The 22,564-nt window shown below is 43.8% G+C and overlaps 2 protein-coding genes across 4 annotated transcripts in view; one reads left to right on the top strand and one right to left on the bottom strand.

Annotated features, from left to right (window-relative positions):
- FBXO16 (F-box protein 16) overlaps nt 1-9,633 on the bottom strand; it is a 29,649-nt gene extending 20,016 nt beyond the window's left edge. The window contains exons 1-2 of the mRNA XM_061626505.1: nt 9,506-9,633; nt 1,245-1,347 (exon numbers count right to left, since the gene is read on the bottom strand). Of these exons, the coding sequence (XP_061482489.1) occupies nt 1,245-1,340 (96 nt within the window). The 5' untranslated portion in view covers nt 1,341-1,347; nt 9,506-9,633. The remainder of the gene's footprint in view (nt 1-1,244; nt 1,348-9,505) is intronic.
- Nucleotides 9,634-9,848: 215 nt separating this feature from the next.
- The window catches only part of FZD3 (frizzled class receptor 3), a 38,840-nt gene continuing 26,124 nt past the window's right edge, over nt 9,849-22,564 (top strand). For 2 of the 3 annotated variants that reach the window (XM_061625859.1, XM_061625858.1), the window contains exons 1-2: nt 9,896-9,986; nt 17,092-17,643. In XM_061625859.1, coding sequence (XP_061481843.1) covers nt 17,455-17,643 — 189 coding nt within the window. In that variant the 5' untranslated portion in view covers nt 9,896-9,986; nt 17,092-17,454. Of the gene's footprint in view, nt 9,987-17,091; nt 17,644-22,564 lie in introns of all 3 variants that reach the window. The other variant, XM_061625860.1, reaches the window with a different exon arrangement.

Genomic DNA, 22,564 nt, shown 5'->3' with positions numbered 1-22,564 from the left:
CCTGCCTTCACGGGAAGGAGAGGGAAAACCATATATACATGCTTTGGTTGGCTTCATTTTAGTTGGCTTCCTTCCGCACCCCACCGCACCCCTAACGTGTACCTGAAAAAAGGAGCCTTTCTCCATTCCAGCCCACCGTTGCGTGGGCGTGGGAGATTCCTTACCATCACAAGGAAATGACAAATGGCCCCTGGATCAAGTTTGGGTTCAAGTGCCTCAAGGGGGAGGATGGAAGAGAGTTACTCGCATTGCTCAAAGCGAGTCTCACAGCCTTTGATCACGGAAACATGCAATGTTTGCTTTCCAAGTTCTGATGTGTCCACCTTAGCCAACTCTTGTCATGAGACACTCCGTTAGGAAACAAAGCGTACATTTGTTAATCCCACACAAAATCATCAGCGTCCCGAAGCTTCTTTTTGTCATAACAGGTCTGAATATTCAAGTCTCACCAGGTCAGAGGAGGGTCAAGGCTCGACAACTGAGGGCCTAGCTACCTGTTACTGGGAATGGCTGTAGTTACTGCCAACCTTTACCCCTCTCCCACTGTGTCTCCAGTGTAATGTCTGGGGAAAGACATGTAAGAAGATTTCCCCACTCCATGCAAGTGGCAGACAATGAAGTGGGCTGGGGGGAAACGCTGAATGGATGACCTCACAATAGGGGTTTCTATTAAATGTCACAGTGAGACATATGGGGGAAGGGGGGGTTGGGTTGGTGGCAGCCATGTGTCCCCCTTAATGTGCAGTTCATCCCTGAAATATGCAGTGAGGGAGGTGACTGGGATTCTTCCACTGAGTGACCAGCACCGCTTAGCTCCTTCTCATCAAAGGTTTCCATTCCGGGTGGTTGTTACAAGAACTCCAGCTATGAAACAGTCCCTGAGTTTGCTTTTTCCCTCCTCCTTCCCAAGCCCTTTTCCTTTTCTGTTGTGTCTTTTATACTGTAAGCCTGAGAACTGGGATTGTCCTATCACTGATATTTGTAAGCCACTCTGAGTCTATTTTGGTTGAAGAGCAGCATAAAAATGCTTTAGATAAATAAAGAATATTATCATTCAGGCAACACAGCCCTCCAAACAGAACTGGGACTTACTAGAATCTATCTTACTGCACATGTGAAGGAGGTCCTTGATGTGTCACAAATGACATCACTGCTATCACTAGGGGCCTCCACACTTGTTGGGCTGAGTGAATGAGATGAGGATATGGTACAGCCCACATGTAATTCAGCTAGACGATACTCACCTTGTCATTCATGAGCTGATGATTCAGGGGTGTCCATGTGCTCATCTTGGTTTGCATCTTGGGACGTTCTAGGTTTTTAGGAGGTGCAAATGCCATTGCTTTTCTGCAAGAAGATGCCACAGTTAATTAGATTCAAGAGTCAATATTAGTCCAAGAGCCATTGCTACAAATGCTACAGCTGCATACAAAGTCTAAAGTATTGCTGTCCTAGACGTGCATCTTCTGCCACTTCCACTGACGTTAGAAATTCAGGCATTATTTTATAGCAGGGTTGATTTGATTTAAATCTAATTGATTTAAATTGCTCCTCTGAAGGACTCAATTTTAATCATTTTAAATCACAGTTTAAATCTCTAGTGAGGAAGATTCTATTTAATCATAATTTTTAGTAGAAGTACATTATTGCTTAATATAACCTTCAGAGATGCAGGTTTCATTAAAAGGTAGGTGCACACTGAGCAATTATTCTAAATTGTTTTCAGATTAATTTTCAGCAAAAAATGGGATGATAGTTTGGTCTTTTTAGTACTAGAGCAGAATGAACTTGTGAAGTTATTCAGGAGATGAATCAGCTCCAACTGTTCAATTAATCATGATATTTTTCTCATGATGTGCCAGAATCATTACCACCAAACTGGCTTTTAAACTGTATTAAGATTTTTTATTCTTCTGGTTAGTTTTCTTCTTTAACAACAGCATTAACAAAATATGCAAATGTATGGTTAACTATTTCAGTTTTTAAGTAAATGTAAAGTTCTTTGAAAAATAAAATTTAGGGAATTTCAACCGTCAACATGAGGAACGTAAAATATTGGATGGTATAGTTAACTCAGTCTTCTTCTTCACCTTTGCCTTCCTTGTTCATTGTCTGGAAAAGAAATACAAACTTTCCTGCTTTTTCAGTTCCCAACTTATTTTTCAATTTAGAATGAACTAGTCCAAAGGAAGAAAAAATTCTCTCTACACCTGCAGAAGAGGCTACTGCTGTTAAGAGCTGGATTGCCACTTAAGTGGTCTTCTCCTTGTTCAGATCTACTCCATCTCCCCAAATTCTCTATTCACTGACCTTCTCTATCTTTGCACTTAGAGAGAGGCAAGGCCTAAAGAGACAGAGGGCGCATGGGTGCACTTCATGTACATCACCTTTAGAATAGGACTGATCAGGTTCTCTCCCACTCCAAAAACTGCTGTTAAAATGTTCAGAGAATATAATTAGAAGTTATATGATTAGTATTCATGATTATATCTTTGATCTAGGCTCTTTTTTACTAATGGTTTTAAGAAAATTTTGAAATCCAATTTAAATTTTTTAAAATCCTGTTTTTTGTTTTTAGAAAATAATTGATTTTTATCAGCCCTGTTTTACAGTTCTCCTTATATTCCTATATTTAATGAACATTTCTAAGAGCAGCAAATAATGTGCATTCTTCTTGATGGCTTTGTTGTGAAAATGAGCTGGGGACAGGTCTCTCATATAAGTGCAGTACTGACACTATTTCATTGGAAAAACGCTCTGATTAGTTATTGTCATGGTCAGACCACTTCCTGGTGAAGTTTAGACTTGTAGCTCTGATCCTTCCCTGCAGGGGTGGTGGACAGATAAAGATCCTCTGCCCCTGGAGACTAATGGAATCCACTGGATTCCTGAATGCCCTGGGGAAGTTTCCAGTAGATAGAGCAGGTGACCCTGTGGAAGCCCTTGCCACTTGGTGGAACAGTGAGGCGCGTCAGGCTCTTGACATGGTTGCCCCTGAGCGCCTTCTCTGGCACTGTGGAGCCCGGTTTGCACCTTGGTACACCAGTGAGCTAAGGGCAGTGAAACAGGCTGGACGACGGCTAGAGGGCAAGTGGCAAAAGAAGTGCTGTGAGGCTGATCGGGCACGAGTAAAACATCATAACTGTGCCTACTGTGCGACGGTGAGGGCAGCGAAGAGGGCCCACTTCTCTGCCTCTATCGCATCCTCAAGTAGCCGTCCAGTGGAGCTTTTCCATATTGTCAGGGGTCTGTTGACATCAGCTCCAGGAAATGGAGTTTTAGACCCTTCGGAGGCCCACTGTGAATTGTTTGCAAGGCACTTTGAGGGTAAAGTTGCTCGCCTCCGTAGCGGTCTTGATGCCTCATCTATATCTACTGTAGTCCTCAATGAGGTGTCAAGTGCAATGTCTGCTGCAACTTCTTGGACGTAGACAAGGTGCTTGCGATGATGCCGCCAGCAACGTGTCCCCTTGACCCTTGCCCTTCTTGGCTTATGAAAGCTTGCCGAGGGGGGTTGACCGAATGGATCCAGGGTGTGGTCAATGCATCATTGTGGGAGGAAGTGGTTCCAGCCACCCTGAAAGAGGCGGTGATTCGACTGCTCCTGAAAAAGCCCACCCTGGACCCATAGGTCTGTGACAATTACCGACTGGTCGCAAATACCCCCTTTTTAGGGAAGGTTGTGGCGCAGCAATTGCAAGTACTCTTGGATGAAAACAGATTATCTTGACCCATCCCAGTCTGGGTTCAGGCCTGGTTATGGGACTAAATCGAACTTGGTCACCCTGATGGATGACCTTTATTGGGAGGACAGGAGGAGTGCAACCCTGTTACTCTTACTTGATCTCTCAGCAGCTTTTGATACAATTGACCATGGTATCCTTCTAGATGACTTGGTGAGATGGGTATCAGAGGCACTGTTTTACAGTGGTTCCGATTCAAGGTCGTTTTCAGAGAATAGCATTGGGTGATTCTCTTTCAGCCCCCAGGCAGTTGTGCTATGGGGTGCCGCAGGGTACCATCTTGTCCCCCATGCTGTTTAACAGCTATATGAAGCCCTTGGGAGAGGTCATCAGCAGATTTCGGGTGAGGTGTCAGCAGTACACTCACGATACTTAGCTCTATTTCTCCATAACATCTGAATTGGGAGAGGCCGTGCAAGCCCTGGACCACTGCCTGGACTCGGTCTTGGGATGAGTCTGAATTCTAGCAAGACAGAGACTCTGTGGGTTGGTGGTTCCCGAGTTTAGATAATTGGTCAGTTGCCTGTTGTACTCCCTCTGAAAGAGCAGGTCCATAGTCTGGGGGTGCTCCTAGACACATCTTTGTTGCTAGAGGCCCAGGTGACCTCAGTGGCTAGGAGTGCCTTTTACCAGCTTTGACTGGTAAGACAGCTGCGGCTGTTTCTGGACTGGGATAGCCTGACCACTGTTGTCCATGCATTGGTAACCTCCAGGCTGGATTACTGTAATGTGCTCTATGTGGGGCTGCCCTTGAGGTTGGTCTGGAAGCTGCAGCTGGTGCAAAATGTGGCAGCAAGACTGCTCACTGGGGCAGGGTATCGCCAATATGTCACCTGCTGCTGAAAGAATTGCACTGGCTGCCCATTTGCTACCGGGCCAAGTTCAAGGTTCTAGTTTTGGTGTACAAAGCTCTATACAGCTTGGGACCAGGATACCTGGAAGACCATCTTACCCCTTATATACCCAGTTGATCACTGTGCTCTGCAGGTGAGGACCTCTTGCAGATACCATCTTATCAGGAGGTCCGTTCTGCACAACATAGGAAATGGACCTTTAGTGTGGCGGCACCTATCCTGTGGAACTCCCTACCTTTAAGTATTAGACAGGCGTCATCTCTGTTATCTTTTCGGCACCTATTGAAGACCTTCCTCTTTCAACAAGCCTCTTAAGTTGAGACTTTATCACAGTCTCCTTCTGTGTTGGAATTGCTTTTTAATATGTTTTTAAACCTTTTTTTTAAACAATATGTTTTTAAACCTTTTTTAAGATGTCTTCAAACCTTTTTTTAAAAAAAGTTTTTAAAGTTGTTTTGTTTTAATGTATTTTAAAGTCTGTTTTTATGATGTTTTAAAGTGTTTTAGTGCTTTTGTTTGGCGCCCTGTGCTCCTGCTGGGAGGAAGGGCGGGATATAAATCAAATAATAAATAAATAAAATAAATTTCCATGGGTATAAGAAACCTATAAAAAAGGGGGGTTACAGGAGTTAAACACATCAACTGCAATTTCTTAATGGAGATGCCAACGCCTTGAGACACAAAATTTCTAGGGTCCCCAGAAAACACCTGAATCTGTTTCCAACACATTTAGAGCAGAGATACACATACAGGAAAAGTACAAGCTGTCTCTGTTGTCTTTTTGGCGCCTACTGAATACTTTTTTCAGCAAGCCTTTTAAGCACATACCTTATCCCAGTCTGCAACTGTATTGGAATTGTTTTCAAGATTATTATTTTTAAAGGTTATTTAAAAAATGTTTTAAAGATGTTTTGTTTTAAAAATGTTTTTAAACATGTTTGCAGTGTTTTATCGTTTGCTGTTTGGCACCCTGGGCTTTTTCTGGGAGGAAGGGCAGGATATAAGTTTAATAAATAAATAAATAAGTAAATGGCACAGTCCTCGAGGGACTGACTGTTCTACCTCAGAGTGCAGGAGAAGGAGTGCATGACTGAATGTTCACTCACATAGAAAAACTCTGTGCCTGTGAAAGTCTGATGTTTCAGGGAAAGCGGTTCTTTTACAATTTTCTTCAAGCTTCCTGTGTCTGTGTGTGCAATACTCAGATAGCTGAAGTAGTATGATCTGAAGAGAAATATACCAAGTGCTTTTCCTGAATGCATAGAACAGTCTTTGCCAACCTGGTGCCCTCCAGATGTTTTGGACTACAATTCCCATCTGCCCAAGGCTACCACAGCCATGCTCCCATCAGCCTTAGCATCATACAGCCATGCTGGCTGGGGCTGATGAGTGAAAAACATCTGGAGGGTGTCAGGTTGGCAAATGCTGGGCTAGGACTATTAAAACGTTTGAGACGCAGTCTAACAGAGTTGAGCTTGCTGATCGAAAAGGATACAATTATTCAACTTGGTCAGCAAATGCCATTCACACTGCAGATTCTGACTAAATCACAGGATGATCTCAATGTAGCCACATGAGTGTTGGCATACTGCATCCTTTGGTGAGGAATATTCTGGCCACTTCCTTGACCCCACCCATCCATGAGTAGGCTACACTGCTGCAAGATACAAGGGTGGGGTGACAGGGTTGCTACAATATTTTTTAGTGGCACTGCTCAACTATAGAAAAAGATTTTAATTTAAGCCTGGTCCTACACTCCTAACAAATCGCGTGGGAAGGAAAGGTGGGAGGCCAGGCCAGCTGTTAACTCAAAAGATGTAATCTGATAATGTTTAAAGAAAGATTAATGTACTGTAATGCTCATATCATATTAGCTAAGGACATTAGACTGATTTCCTGGATTGTGCAAATCCAGGTTTAACCCAGCAAAAATGCTAAACCAAGGGCCTTCAAAAAAGACAGACCTGTTTTGTTAACGGCTTATGTCAACATTACTAGGAATATAAATTCAATGAAGCATTGTTTGGTAAAGCGCTCTCTCTCTCTCTCACTCACACACACTCACACACACACAATCCACATGTTGACAATAACTGGATGGTGCTGAATTTTCCTTCCAATGGAAAAATAAATGCTGCATCTGAAATACCTGGATCCAGAATGTTAACTGAATGTAAATAAACCCAGAGGCCTGTCTTGACTACTACCTGTGCACCAGATTTGGACAGCAAAGGCATATATGGAGTTGTTCTTGGCAGTTGCCCCACAATTTATGGAAGTTTTGTCCACTTGCATTTCACGAATATTTTCAGAAACTCCACGAGACCTTGTTATCTGAATTTGCTGTTAGCAGCCAAGAATCAATAGATCTGGGATATTTTAACCCATTTTTAGCATACAATGCTTAATTCTGGAAGAGCTGTATGCATGTCTATATAACTATATATATGAAACTGCCTTATAATTGCTGAGTCCACTTCGCCAAGACCTTGGACAGAGGTTTTCCTTTAGATTCTTACCAGGGAGCCTTTTTAACTGGAGACGGTACAGACTGAAAATGGGACTTCAGCATACTCTACCAAAGGACTCTAAGCTTGTAATCCATGTAACTGGGAATAATTGCCATTGAACACAGTGGGACTTAAGTCCACATAAATGTGTTGCATAGGATTGCTCTGAATAACTTACACTTTGGTGTATGTGTGGGCCACTGAAATAACAGCACATTCTCCCCCTTTTTACTGCTGACTCTATTACTCTCTCCTTCCTCTGTTTTTAGACTATAAACCACTGGGGCACAGACCAGTCCTGGTGCTTTTCAACAACATTGTGCACATAGATATAACCAGCCAAGATTTTTTCAGACGTATTTGTATCTGTACAAATATTTATCTTCTTCTGAAAGTCAACAAACCACAATACATTTAAGTTGTTTATTATGTATTTCTATCCTGCCTTTCCTCCCAGGACCTTGTGGCTAGCTACATCAGGGGTGAGGAACCTGTGGCCCTCAAGATGCTGCAGTACTCGGGCATCTCCCAGCATCACTGGCCACGCTGGCGGGGCTGATGAGAACTGGACCTGAACAACATACAGAGGGCCACAGGTTCTCCACTACTAGCCTACATGGTTCTACCTCTATTTTATGCATGTAATAACCCCCTGTGAGGTAGGCTAGGCTGAGAGAGAGAAAGACAGACAACATAAGAAGAGCCTGCTGGATCAGGCCAGTGACCCATCTAGTCCAGCACCCTGCTCCCACAGTGGCCAACCAGATGCCCATAGGAAGCCCAAATGCAGGACCCAAGTGCAACAGCACTCTCCCCTCCTATGGCTTCCAGCAGCTGGTTTTCAGAAGCATACTATAGCTGACTATGGTGGCAGAGCACAGCGATCATGGCTAATAGCCATGAGTGGCCCAAGGTCACCCAGTGAGCTGAGTGGGGACTGAAACCTGGAAATCCCTGAATCTAGTCTGGCACTCTCTAACCATGACACCGCAGGGGCTCTCATTGACCGCAATGACACCCCTGGGTCCCTTGACTCAGTGTCAAAGCCCTGTTCATGGACCACTGTTTATACAGGGGAAAATGCATTGGCCCGTAACAAATGGATTTTAGTATCTGACATTTTAAAACCAGAAACCCACTTAGGTGCAGTGGCAGAAAGAACATGAACGGAAGCCCTGCTGGATTAGACCAAAGGCCCATCTCTGGCAGATGCCCCAAAGGGGAGCCTGCAAGCAGCACCTGACCACAGCAGCAACACTTGCCAACAGCTGGTATTCAGAGGCATATTGCCACCTCCCACGGTAGAGGTAGAAAGGCAGCATATACATGCAAGAAATAAAACTTCCATTTTAGGACTATACCTTTCTTAGTCCAACCAAAGCATCACAAACAAAATGATGTGGAAGCTTTCGAGTCCTCCAGAGCTCTTCATCAGGCCACCCTGACTGACAAGAGTAGCTCTGGAGCACCTGAAGGCTTGCACCCTATTTTGCCCATGAGGCTTCGCAGGGAGGTGAGGCTAACATAGGCATCTTGGCCCTGCCATTTGTAACCCACACTTGCCATCCACACAGGGCCGGACTTAGGAACCAGCCACACAAGCCAAGCCTTAGGGCCTCACATTATAAGGGGCCTCTAAATATGTTGTAGATAATTAAGAAGTTTCATTTTAACTGAAACTGCTTTGGCTTAAATAACCTTTCATATAAAACCCACCCCCAAATTTCTGAACCCCCTTACCATTCCATCCCAATCCCATCAACATGTCCCTTCCAGGACCGCTGGACTACTGGCATCATCCACAGGTTGCCCAACCTCACCTCAGACCCAGGGGTACAGTCATGCAATGTCTTGGGTGTGTGTGTCTTAGACCTCTTACTTTTTTGGGAGCAGGGTCCCTATTCACCATCCTATGAACCAATCAGCATGAAAGGGGAGTGCGTTAGCAACTGAGAAGAGTCTTATAACGTGCTTCCTTGTCCTTTCCTGCTGATTGGAGCCGATCAGAGTGAAAGGAGGTGAGTCAAACACTGAGAAGACTCTTATCAGTAGCTAACACTTTCGTGTTTATTTGTTCGTAGCGATTCGCAAAAAAAAAAAGGGATGAGAGGTTGGGCATGGCTGTGACGAACATGAAGGGACCCTGCACTTCTGGGTCTGCCAGTACAGTACTTCTCAGGCCTCAAGAGGAGACGGGGGAGCCTGCCTGCCTGCCAACACAATCTCCTCCATCCAGGCCAGGCATCGCCTCCGCTAATCCCCTCCTCGCCATTTCCACACCCCCTTCATTGTTGCTTCTATGGTGCGGGGGCCTCTGCATCTTGACAGGGCTTACGGCCTCGTCGTGCCTGACTCCGGCCCTGCAACCACCCCGCGGGCCACGCAGGCCCTCTCTCACCTGGCCTCTCCGGCCCTCTGTCTGCCCGGGCGGGCACCCAGACTCCCTGCCTGCCGAGGCGACGAGCCCACCCAGAGCCCACAAGGCAGCGGCCTACGCGTCGTCGTCGTCGTCGCCGCCTCCTCCTCCTCCTCTTCCACCTGCCAGTGGATCCCGTTCGCCGTGGCAACCGTTGCCTAGCTACGGCGGCCAATGGGCCCTCTCCACTCCCCTTCCTTCTCTCTACCTAGCAACCGGGCGGGGCGGCGGCGGACGCGGCTGGGATCTGATTGGCTACCTTTCCCCCCTCCCTCCCTCTCTTCCTCTCTCCCCCCCTGCCACCGCGCGCCTCCTCGCTCGGGGCTGCCAGGGGGGCCGGGAGGGGGCGGGGCAGAAGGCGCGGCCGGCGGCTGAGGAGGATTCTCCGTCGGGCCCTTCGCGCCGCGGCTCGGGCAGGAGGCACCTGAGGGAGACGGGGAGGAGGAGGAGGACCCGCAGGCAGGTACGGTCGGGAAGGGCCGGAATTAGGAGCACCCCCCCTACACACACACGCACACACGAGTCTCTCTTTCCCCCTATTTCTATTCCTCTCTCTCCGCCCCCCCCCCGCTGATAATAAAGAGCTTCTCACTCTCTTCATTAGAGGGGGGATCTGTGCCCCCTCTTTTTGGGGGGGGTTGTGCGGAGATCAATTCTTGCCCGCCTCGTAGAAAGTGGAGAGGTGGGGGCGGGCGCGAGGATTAGCCTCCCCCCAACACGCCCCCCAGAAGACAATAAAAGGGGGAGGGGGCTTCCAGGCCCTTCGTGACAGGGCGAGGCTTCAGCGACACGCACACCCTTTCCCCTCCCCCTTTTCTTGGACACACGTGGGGGTGGGGGTTGCACATTAAAAAAATGTTTCGCGGTCTTTGGTGTTTTGGGATGTTTTGGAGTGCTTTTAGTGTTTTTGTTTGCCGCCTTGGGGTCCTTCTGGGAGGAAGGGGGGATATGAATTTAATTAATTGATAATGCACACACCCCCTGCCGGTATCTCCAGGTCGAAGGAGGGCTGGGGAGGGAGCTTGAGAGCAGAAAGGCGAGGTGAATAATACAATCGGGAACCGAATAAAAAGGAGTGGGGGGGAGGGGCGTGTATATTCAACTCCCTATCTTTTTAGAAGGGAAGTACATTATGTATATATGGATGGATGGATGCATGCATGGAGAGCCAGTGTGGTGTAGTGGTTAAGGTGGACCACGACCCGGGAGACCAGGGTTTGGAGACCAGGGTTTGAATCCCCACACAGCTCCCTGGGTGACCTTGGGCCACTTACTGCCTCTCAGCCTCAGGAAGGCAATGGTAGCCCCCCTCTGAATACCGCTTACCATGAAAACCCTATTCATAGGGTCGCCATAAGTCGGGATCGACTTGAAGGCAGTCCATTTCCATTTTTTCCCATTTATGTATGTATGTATGTATTAGACTTTTATCCCAAAGGAGCCCAGGAAACACACAAACAATAAATCTGTGTGAGTGTGTAGGAGGGGGACATCCTTCACAAGCAAGCAAGGTTTACATTTACGTTGTGTGCCCCCTCCTCTGTATTGGATAGGATGGGACAAGTATAGATGGACTCATGAAGTTGTAGGTAATCAGTATTTATAATTAAAATTATTTCTGCCCTGCTTTTTCCCCCTGCCTGATTGCGGGCCTGCAAGGCAGTTTGCCATAAGTTAATAACATGGTAATAAGCATAATAAGGCTTAAAACAAAGAGGCAGTGATGACTGATGAGGGCTCATACCCTTATTAGTAGTAATTAATGTGCTTGAGCTTGCCCTGTGTGCTGCCTCTTCCTCATCAGAGAGAGGGGGAGAGGGAGAAAAAAGGGATATTTTGATTATTTCCTCTCTTTTTTCTGCCCCCACCATATGCACATATGTAGGCACTGAAATATGGAGGGAGGGGGAGGATTTGCTTTCATAGCCCAGACTTTGTGTTTTGCAGGGAGAGCTAGTGATGTTCCCAGCCTTTCAGGGATGCATTGTTTTGGGTAAAGCATCAGAGATTAACTGATCCTGTTGAGAAATTAGGTTTCTAAACCACTACTGTACACAAGGGAGAAAATGAGAGGAAACTGAAATGAAGGAATCGTAAGCGGGCTCAGCCTCTAGCTTCCCTCAAACAAAAGAGATGGGGTGGTGGTAGAGGAGGAGGAGAGCCTCCAGCTATCTCCTGCCTCCTTCGCATTGTGGGCTTCCCCTTTGAGCTGGGTGCTGTTGGAAACTGAATGCTGGGCTAGTCTGGCCTTCCCCCCCCGCCCCAATGCGGTGCCCTCCAGATGTGGTGAATTACAATGGCTGTGATGGCCAAGGCTTATGGGGAGTTGTAGTCCAAAACATTTATTTATTTAGAAAGATGAATAAAGCTGCCACACTAAGAGCTGAGCTCCTCACAGATGCAGAACTAATATTATGTGGCACTTGCAAAAGTGCAATTCCTAAGAGTGAAATGATCAAATAGGCATGTATAGGGCAAGGTGATTCCTTAAGTAAACTGGAGGGTGCTTGCTTGGGGATGGCTGACCTAGTCTGATCCAGTAAGGTAGTTCTATTTTTATGACTCCTTAAGGGCATCTTAGTTTCACAGACATGTACTCTCTGCCCCCACCTCATCCTCACTAGTATCTCAATGTCCCACTATCTCCCCTGAAATGACAGAGGCAAAGGCTAAGGACCAGAGCTAAGTAAAGTGGCTGCAGCTCTTTTTGTATGAAGGAACACTGAATGCAGGCTGGCTGAGTCTTTTATGTTTCCTATTATATGTAGGAGGGGTGCTTTGATGGCGGGGCGGTGATGGAGAACACTTCAGTAAATGGCAGTATAAGGAGTGACTCTTCTTTCAATATGTGAGATAGATATTTCCCTGGAGATGAAGTGGCAGGAGAAACCTCCATTTCAGCAGGAATAAGTTAGTGTGGATTACTTTTTCCCTTCTAGTTCTGCAGCTTGAAAGATGCCTAGCTGTCACATTACTTGCAAAAGATTATGCTCTGCGTGCCTCCCAGGACTAAAACAAGGGCATGAAGGATAGAAAGTCTGCAGTTGTTTTATTACCCTGCCCTGCACACAGTGGGGCTCAGGAGGAAAGGGGTGGGGACAGAATGAACCGTCAGGGATAGGATGGCTTAAAAATTGGAGATCTGGTTATAATCACTAGAATAGATTTAGAGGGCTTGTTTTCTTTTGTACTTAAGCTGCAGTTAGAATCATTACTGCCGATAGCACTTTGCCACTGAGCTGCTACAATACCGCAACAGTTAAGGATTGTGTTGAGTGAGCACATCGTTCTGGGAGGTACATCTATTCTCTTCAAAAATTCTGGGGATTTGTCATTATTATTATTTTTATTAATTTTTTATTAATTTATTAATTACCTGAATTGGCTCTGTTTATACTTCACCTGCAGTAATTCTTTTTGTAAGTTTAGGAAAGTAACAGAGTTGAGTTCAAATTGTTTAATATGTATATGTACAACTGGTTAGATTTTTTCTCAGTCCTAAAGATGATTTGATGATGATGGGGTGTAAGTGTCGTAAGTGATCTAGGTTAGTATGGACAGCGTGACTAAGGCGGCAATATGGCAAAACTTTTTGGGCGTATGATTGTGTGTTCATGCTTGCTATATTGTGTTTAAAAATAGTGCAGAAATCAAGTGAGAAGAAACTGTTAGCACCTTAGGAAACCGAAATTGGGATGGTTTATAGCGCAGCCTGTCAGTACCCATGGATCACCAACATTTCTTAATTGTAGTTAAGACATCTGTGTGGACGGGCTCAATTCAAATATTTCTTGGATTACCTCCGTATTGCCACTGCCTACCGAGTTGTTTCCCTCTTGGCATGTTGCTTTTGGTTTTTTATCTTTGAAGATGCTGAATTGCTTGTGTTATCAATAATAGCCAAACATTGTCAGATAGTCAAGCATTTAAAGCGCTTGAAGTGTAGCCACAGGGAAGTGACCAGGATGATGAAGGCTCTGGAAACCCAAGTCCAGTGAGGACGGGCTAGAGGAGCTGGGTTTGTTTAGCTGAAGAAGAAAAAGTTAAGGGGAGACAGGATAGCTCTCTTCAGTGTCTGAAGGGCTGCCCTGCAAAAGAAGAAACAGGCTTACTCTCAGTTGCCCCAGAGGGCAGGGCTAGAATTTGTGGGTGGAAATTGCAGGAAAGCAGAGTCTGGCTAAACATGAGGTGAATCTGCCTAATGGTGAGGGCTACTTGGCAGTGGAAGAGACTGCCTCAGGAGGTAGTGAGCTGTCCTTCACTAGAGGTATTTATGCAGAGACTGGGTGGCCATCTGTCAGGGATGTTGTAGTTGCATCCTGCATTGCAGATCCTGCATTGAGCAGGGGAATGAACTCCAAGGTCCCTTACAGCTCTGTGATTCTATGAAATGCTCTTTCATCTGCTGCCGTTTCTTGCATAAGGAAATGTTTTCACAAGCAGTGATCCTGGTGATATTAACCCTTAGCTGACTGCAGTTATCAACTAAAGATAGCCTTTTGCCCTGAAATAGCCAGATAGCAGTTTACCTTTAGAACAACAACCCATAAATAGAAAAGTAACATTCAAAAACTTCATGCATTGTAAATCTTAAGACATGGTGAGCAATGGCAACTTCAGACCACACATTTGGAATGATTGAAAGCTTGACAATATCTGCTAAAAGTGCATATGTTCAGTAGAAAGCTCTCTGCCGTTGGACTGGGTTTTATTTCTTTATTATCTGTTAACTATATGTGAGAGTGTGATGTAGTGGTTAAGGTGTTGGACTACGACCTGGGAGACCAAGGTTCGAATCCCCACACAGCCTTGCAGCTCACTGGGTGACCTTGGGCCAGTCACTGCCTCTCAGCCTCAGAGGGAGGCAATGGTAAAACCACCTCTGAATACCGCTTACCATGAAAACCCTGTTCATAGGGTTGCCACAAGTAGGAATCGAAGGCAGTCCATTTCCATTTTTTGGCTGCCTTACCGTGATTAAAGTTGAGATGCTGGCCAGCAACCTGTCATTTGGCCATGTCCACACATGGCTTGTCTTCTACAGGACAGGATTCTAGGAGAAGCATCAGGAAAGGGCACACCAGTGGGTATTGCAGTGGAAGAGAATCCAGATGCCCAGGAATTGACTAGCAAGTCTCCAGGGTAGTTACTGCTAGATATCTAATTGATTTTGGACTTTAAGAGAGGCTGGAGCACATGTGTATGTTGGTCAGTGCAACTGGTACATCTCCACTCTACCAAATGTCAATTAAATGGAGTTAAAAATATCAGAATAAGCACATTTCCTCATCACTACTTATGTATCCTCTAGAGCCAAAAACTGCAAATGGCCTTTTTAAATTTAAAGTTAACTACCCAAGGCTTTACCCGTGCATTATCATCATCATCATCATTATTATTATTATACCTGCCCTTTACCAATAGGTCCCAGGGCGGGTTACAAAATCTAAAATACAATATTAAAAAGAATTAAAGCACATTTCAATCACAAGAATAGGGTGGGTTCTGAAAACATACATCTCAGGAGCCAAAGGCCAGGCTAAAGAGGTGTGTCTTTAGCATTTGCTGAAAACTGTATAGCGAAGATCCCAAACGCACATCTGTAGGGAGGGAATTCCACAACTTGAGGGCTGCCATGGAGAAAACTCCCTGGTCATCATCCCCTGAACATCTGAGGGTGGTGGAACTACCAAGAGGGTCCCCTCTGCTGATCTCAACACCCAAGAAGGTCTATAGGGAAGAAGGCGGTCTCCAAGATATTCAGGACTTCAGTTGTTTAGGGGATTAAACACTAACGGGAGCACCTTGAATTGGGCCCGGAAATGAACTGCCAACCAATGCAGCTGTTTTAGAACAGGGGGCTATATGAGTTCTAAAAGGAACCCCAGTTATACTAGTTCAAAAGAGCAGTGTTAGTCTGAAATGTCCAATACCTCTCATCGTGCATCTGAATTCCAAATACATCTGATAGTATGAGCAGCATAAGCTATTGATGTGAGCTGCAAGCTTTAATCGATTTAATGGTAGGTTTAATCCACTGAAGCTTTAGTTGCAGGTTAAAATTTGTCTGTTCCTTTTTTAATCAGTGGTGTCAGGACTTGGCACACTTTTCCATGCCAACAGGCACAGTTGTGCCAACCAGACTGAAAATGTGCCAGCTACCTTCCTCCTCTTTGGCAACTTTTCTCAGGTGAAACTACTGTGGATTTTTTCCATTGAGGAAATATGCTTCATGTGTTCATATGCGTTTTTGGAGGGATGGTGAAAACATTTAAACGCAACTGAAGAGTGTGAACATCAAAATTATTACTGTTTTCCTCCATAGAGTGATCATAGCTAGTTAAAGTTCTTACTGTTCAGTAGAAACCTGTTGGGTTGGCACATGTATCTCTTATCTTACCACAGGCTACAGCAACCTTCCACTCTTTGGTGTCTTCTAGATGTTTGGACTAGAGCTGCCATCATCCCTGACCATTAGCCATGCTAGTTGGGGCTGATGGAGTCCAAAACATCTGGAGGGCATCAGGTTGGGGAGGGACAATACACAATAGTTTTGATCCAAAGCCAGAAGTTTATGTTATGCCTTTATATTTTAGTACTCTAGGAATTGGTTCTCTTTGCTGCATTTCCATAGATTATTCTACCATTTTTATGGTATAGATTCATCGTTAAGTTGTGTTTAATGCTTTTTCACAAAGATCATGTGTTTGCAAGACACAGTTTTGTTTTCTTTTTAATCATTTATTTGAAGTGGAAAATGTTCCTAGTCTGGGAGTGTTTAACTCATTTTGATTTCTAAATTAGTGCTAAAAGTATTTTTAACAAGTTAGCACCTTCCCTTTCTCTTCTGATGAAACAAGCCGCAATAGAGCAGAGATACTGTATTTTTGTTTTTTGTATATAATGTTTTATTAATTTTCCAAATAAAGTTTACAATGTGATGTAACAGAAATTCTTGTCATTTCTTCTAAGTGGGTAATACACATATTATAATTGATTAAGATTATGCAAATGTCAACTTCAAAGCAACTAATTACAAGCCCCTCAAACAAGCCTCCCTCTCCCCTAACCAGGTAGCATTGCTGTCTTAAGGAATAAGGGGGAAAAGGGGGGAAAGAAAAAAAAGGGGGGGATAATGGTGGTTGAAGCAGATACTGTATTTTTATGCATGGAAGTGTATGTGTGTTGGGGTCTGGCAGAAACCAAAGTCCAGGAATAGATTTGTATGAAAAATAGTGCAGAAATCAAACTACTGTAGCAGAGAGGGCTTCATTTGATAGTAGTTCTATATTAAAATATATTCATGGACACAAAAGCTAATAGGAACTTTATGAATAAGTTCAAAAATGGCACTGAAAAATTGTCCTTACACAAATTACTTCTGAATTCTATCATGGCTTAGAGTGTTCTATCCATTTTTTATTTCAAGTAGCAGCACCTCTGGAGTACTCAGTAGGGGTAAGTGAGGTTTGACTTAAAGAATTTGTGAGGGCCCATGAGTCATAACTAATAAGTTACTTTGAATTGTTAGCAATGCACTTTTAATACTTTTATTATTTCATCTTTAGAGTGCTTAATAAAAGAAGAGAGACTGTCAACATGGGGTCTATTTGGGAATGCAGTTAGACAATCTGCTGTGATGACCTGACACAACTTGTATGGTGATAGGAAACAAAAGGCCAAGATGAAGTATATTAATAGTGCTTTGGGAATGAAAGCTTTCTGTTGGACTCTGCTATGTTCTGTCAATGCACACACAGAATCTTTCAGTCTCTGAAGAATCTTAAAATGAAAACCCGGAATCCTGACAATGCCAAGAATCATTCATCCTCTGAAGACCCTTAGAATGAAAACCTGAAATCCTGACAATGGTGCATAGGTACCCAGCAAGGTCTAAATAATCTAGAGACTCTCATGATCGCTGCAGAAGGATGGCTGCAAACTGGGTGTTCCACTGCCTGTGGCCATTGGCTGTTCTAGTAGGATGCACCGATGGCCATAGCCTGTTCTCATGTGAGCCTATCGTCTTGAGGATGTGCCAGGATCTTCCTTACAATACCACTTTCATGCCTAACCTTTTGAACCATTATGATCAGCAAACAGCAGCACTAGCAATGGAGGTAAGAATTAACTTTCCCTCAAATATATGGTAGCGTTCACTTTCTGGTGGAATTACCTTTAGTACTGGAGAACTGCAAAAGAACGCTTTAGTATAATCAAGAGTTTCACTACATCTGCTTGCAATAATAATGCACATAACAATACAGATGTGTTGGCATTCTTGAGGGCACTTCATAGATTATGAACAACCTACACGGGAAGCACTGGGTGGCAGAACAGTTTAACACCTGTGTATAGGGTAGTCATATGTGGCTATGTGCATATGGAGTTCACAAACTTGTTTTTGCACAAAGGGCTTTCCATCTGAAATACATTATATTTGAAGCTGTTCCTTAGGATAAAAATGTGAATTCTTTGCATGGTATAGATTAATGTTGATTGCCATAGTAGCAGTGGGTCTGGGACCAGTTTTGTGACATATTTATATTTGGGAAACATCCAAGAAAAATATAAGGAGGTGGCAGTTCATCCAGGATTTTTTCATCCTAAGAATTTGCAGTGGGTTGGCTGAGCAGTGAATCCCTGTGCTCTTCATCTTGCGATGAACAAACAGGAGTATTTGTTTATGAAGTGTGATTAATTTCTGTTGCAGCACACTCTTTGCCTCTTGTTTTTGGCTAAGTGCCTGAGCTCTGGCAAACAGCTTAGTTTTAGGGCAAGAGTGGACAATATGTGGCCCTCCAGATGTTGCTTGTGGTACAGTTCGCATCATCCCTCACTATTGGCGATGCTGGTTGAAGCTGATGGGAATTGGAGTCCAACAACATCTGGAGGACCACAGGTTAGCCATCCCTGCTGTAGGCTGACTCCAGTAGCACAAGCTTTTGGATTCTGGACACCGAGGAAGACAGAGCACATCTTAGGTTACTTTCAATATCCAGTCTGTTGTGCTTTTTTATTTTAATAGCCATAAGGAAAACTAGCTTTGCAAAGGTATGTGGATGAAAAAGGAGTGATGATATGCAAAGCCTGCTCTCCTGTGTTAGAATATCCAGAGAGATATTTCAACCAAAACTCTTCCAAAGTGAATTGTTTGAAATAATCTTTGGCAATTGAATCAAACCTGAGTTCCAAAAACCCTTCTTGGAGATGGTCTGGCAAGAACGTCAGTAATAAAATGGTTCTTCACAAGCTTTTAAGATGATACTCACGAGATAATGCCAAACTACTGCACACTCATGATGATGTGCAGATCACCTAATAAGCTGCATACAATCAGTTCACCTTCCAAACATAACATTTCATACTTTTATAATATTGTTAATTTGTTTACTTAGATTGTACATATTTTTTGGAAACACTCATACTCCCCCTTAAGATCGCTGTACGCCCCTTGGGAAGCATGCCGCTCTGGCTGAGAAACAGAGCAGGAGTATATGGCTGATGATAAGTATGTTCTGGAACAGGATCTTCCTCGTTACCAGAAGCTGCTTAACATTTATTTCCCTATAGACTTTAAACTCACATGAATAGATTGAAGCATTTTTGAAAGTAACACAAGCAATGTGTGCAAACTTTTCATTTCCCAGAACCTCCTTTTCAGTCAAATCTTTTTGAACTCCTGCTCCTGGAAGTTTCCCTTATTATTAGAGGGGGCTGAAACATCCAGGTTCAGAAGGGAGCACTGTTTCTGTAACAAAATCTGGTAAAGATGAATGTGAAATGTTGAAAATTACAGACGTCTCCCATCTTATGTTTTGATGTTTTATATGTCTTTGCTTTGTACGTCGCTCAGAGTGGCTGGTTAATCCAGCCAGATGGGCGACTAATAAATCAAATAAATGAATAAATAAATGCCTTTGCAGGATCCAAAACATTCTCAGACCCTTCTCATTGTTTTTTCTTTCCCACCATCCCTGTTTAACTTCAGGTTATCAGCTTCTGGTACTCCAATGACTCCCCCTATGACTTCTTGGAAGTCTCAGATGGCTTCAGCTATGAGATTACGCTTGGTCTGTGTTGGAGAATGCAGGCTGGGAAATCCCATGTGCATCTCCAAGGCTGGTGGCTGAGACATGCAGAGAGACACTGTCTCTTGGTGCCCCACCCTAAGCATCTACAGGAAAACAACGAAGGTGGTGTCAGTCTTGACTGGCAGATTGGGAGGCCAACAGTATACAAGCCCATTCCACACAATTTCCCCACTTCCAGGATGTTAGCAGGGGCAGGGTGTAACCACCACTTGCAGCTATCAAAAAGCACCTCTTTTCATAAGAGAGGTATGGTGCTGTTTGACGAGTTTATATAAATCCTGGGTGTTTGGTCAGATTGAGCTGTCCAAATCGTAGGGGCAACTAGGATCTGTCCAATTTGGTCAGTGTACTATGAAGACAGGTATTGACTTACAAATAAAAGCTTATGTACATTTCAACATCTACTCATCTCTTGGAAGTATGTGATAAATTTGTTGAAGGTCTCTGTATGTCACTGAACATTGCTGTGCTCCCTCATGATCCAATTGTGAAAGAGCTCAGTACAGTGTTATAGACAAACCTTCATCCAGCTAATGTTGTATGTATTACATAGAGATAGGTGCATAATTCTTACAACCTATTCATTTGTTAGCAAAGTATTGAGAGGGAAGTGATGATAAAAGTGTTTATACCTATAACTAAATAATAAATAAATACAAGGAAAAGCTGTAGGAACCATGCCCAGTTCTTTCAGTCTCTCATAGGGGTTTGTTTCCAGTTCCCTGATCATCCTTGTTGCCCTCCTCTGAACCTGTTCCAGTTTGTCTGCATCCTTCTTGAAGTGCGGAGACCAGAACTGGACACAGTATTCAAGATGAGGCCTAACCAGTGCTGAATAGAGAGGAACTAATACTTCATGCGATTTGTAAACTATACTTCTGTTAATGCAGCCTAATATAGCATTTGCCTTTTTTGCAGCCACATCACACTATTGGCTCATATTCAGCTTGTGATCAACGACAATTCCAGGATCCTTCTCACATGTTGTACTGCTGAGCCAAGTATCCCCCATCTTATAACTGTGCATTTGGTTTCATTTTCCTAAGTGTAGAAATTTGAATTTATCCCTGTTGAATTTCTTTCTGTTGTTTTCAGCCCAATGATCCAGCCTATCAAGGTCCCTTTGAATTTTGTTTCTGTCTTCCACGGTATTAGCTATGCTCCCCAATTTTGTACCACCCTATTATTTAAAGCATTTTAAAGTAATAGATAATTATTAGGTAACAAGGCAAAGTAATGGATTTAAAAGTTTAAGCAGATTGGTGGACATCAAGAGCAGGCAAGCAGTGGAAATAATTGCTTAGTGAGGTAGATTGTCTATGGCCATTTTCCAGGTAGGATGGAGACGTAGGTCCTTATTAAGCCTTACCTCAGTTGAGGGGCTTCTTGTAGTTGCCTTCCCCTGCAGGTTATGTTGACAAATTAGCAGGTACTCTGCTTTATTCCCACTTTCCTTTTTTTCTTCTATAGTAGTTCTCTTTCTTGTGTCGTTCATTTTCCTTGTTAGAACAGCTAGTGTCTTTTCCTTAATCTTTGCTCAGATCCCGCCCTCCCCCAAAACATTCTGGCAGTGTATCTTTCAAGGAAGGTTAAAATATTTGCACACAAGTATGGAAGGTAAATAATGTACAATAAAACGTAATTAGAAAACTTTCTAAAGGTTTTTTAAAGACTCTGTTTGGTGGCTAAAACAGACATGTTACTTCTAGAATGTATTTTTCTTAACTTTGCCATTTCTTCTCTTTAATTTATATATACTGACTTTGGTTTTCAGGGTCACCCAGGCAGATGGCTCAGTATTATGGTTAATTCAAATGTCTAGTAGAGGCTTAACAGGGGAATTACTCTGTGTTAGAAAAGATGAAAGATACTCATCTTATGTGGCCTGATGGATCCCCTCATAAAAAAAAAAAATCAGATGCCGAGACTTTTGGATTTGTTAGAGCTGCATCCTAAACTGCAGAAATGTGTGTTGATAGGGTTTTTTTAAGTATTTCCGCCAAGGTTCAATAGCTGATACTCCTAATGCAAGTTTGCCCAACCCTGCGTGTCATCCCTTTTTAAACCATTGATATTTGATGCATAATATGATAGTTGCAATATGAATAATAGGTAAGAGGGAAAAACTGCATACACTTGGCACATGAGAAACTGAAGGGCTGTGGAACAAGGAGCCAAGTGGGCTTTAAGTTGCCAGGGCCATTTTTCTGTGCCTGAGCTGCACAGAGCAAGAAATTCCACCCAATGCAGTTTTTTCCCATGACAGCATTGGGGCAGGGGGAATATATCTTTTCTGTGCAGTCAGAAAGTGCTGAATGTAGAAATGCTTCAAGGACTGAATGTAGAAATACTGTAGGGACAGTAAGACCAACGAGATGGATGGCAAGGTCCCAGCTTCACAGAGAGAACTCCCCAGAAAAAACCTGCTGTGTGCAAAAGGAGGCAACCCAAACCCTAGTTTGGGTTGCTTCCACGCTTCTCATTTCTTTTACTCCTCCCCTTTACAGCAATGGTGGTTTTGAGACAGGTGGGGCACTGCACTCTATACCAAGTGAAGCTTCCAAATATTTTTACAAGAGTAGAACTCCAGTCTTCAGCTATCGAAAAGCAATGATGATTAGTCTGCATCATGGCCTTTCAGATTTTCAGAGCTCCTGCCTAGGTTTGGCTAGAAAATAAGCTGAATGCAGTGGGTGTTGGGCAGCCCTCATTATAGTTACATTTGACCTCTGCTAGCCAGTCCATTACAGACTCCCCTACAGCGAGTCTTGCTTCTGAACAACTTGCCTAGCCGTGAAGTGATTCATTTGTATAAAGCTCAAACCGTATGATTTCCTGAAACGGCAGAAAAAGCAAAATGATCTCCTAGAATAAAGTTCATGGAATGTGTGTATTTGCACATTTGTGTGTTCTGTGGCCCCTTTGCCTCTGTTTCCCATGTCTCTGG

This window comes from Rhineura floridana, chromosome 4 (assembly GCF_030035675.1).
Source record: "Rhineura floridana isolate rRhiFlo1 chromosome 4, rRhiFlo1.hap2, whole genome shotgun sequence".
Lineage (NCBI taxonomy): Eukaryota > Metazoa > Chordata > Lepidosauria > Squamata > Rhineuridae > Rhineura > Rhineura floridana.
Note: the sequence above shows the minus strand (reverse complement) of the source record. Positions and strands in the feature narration are given on the sequence as shown.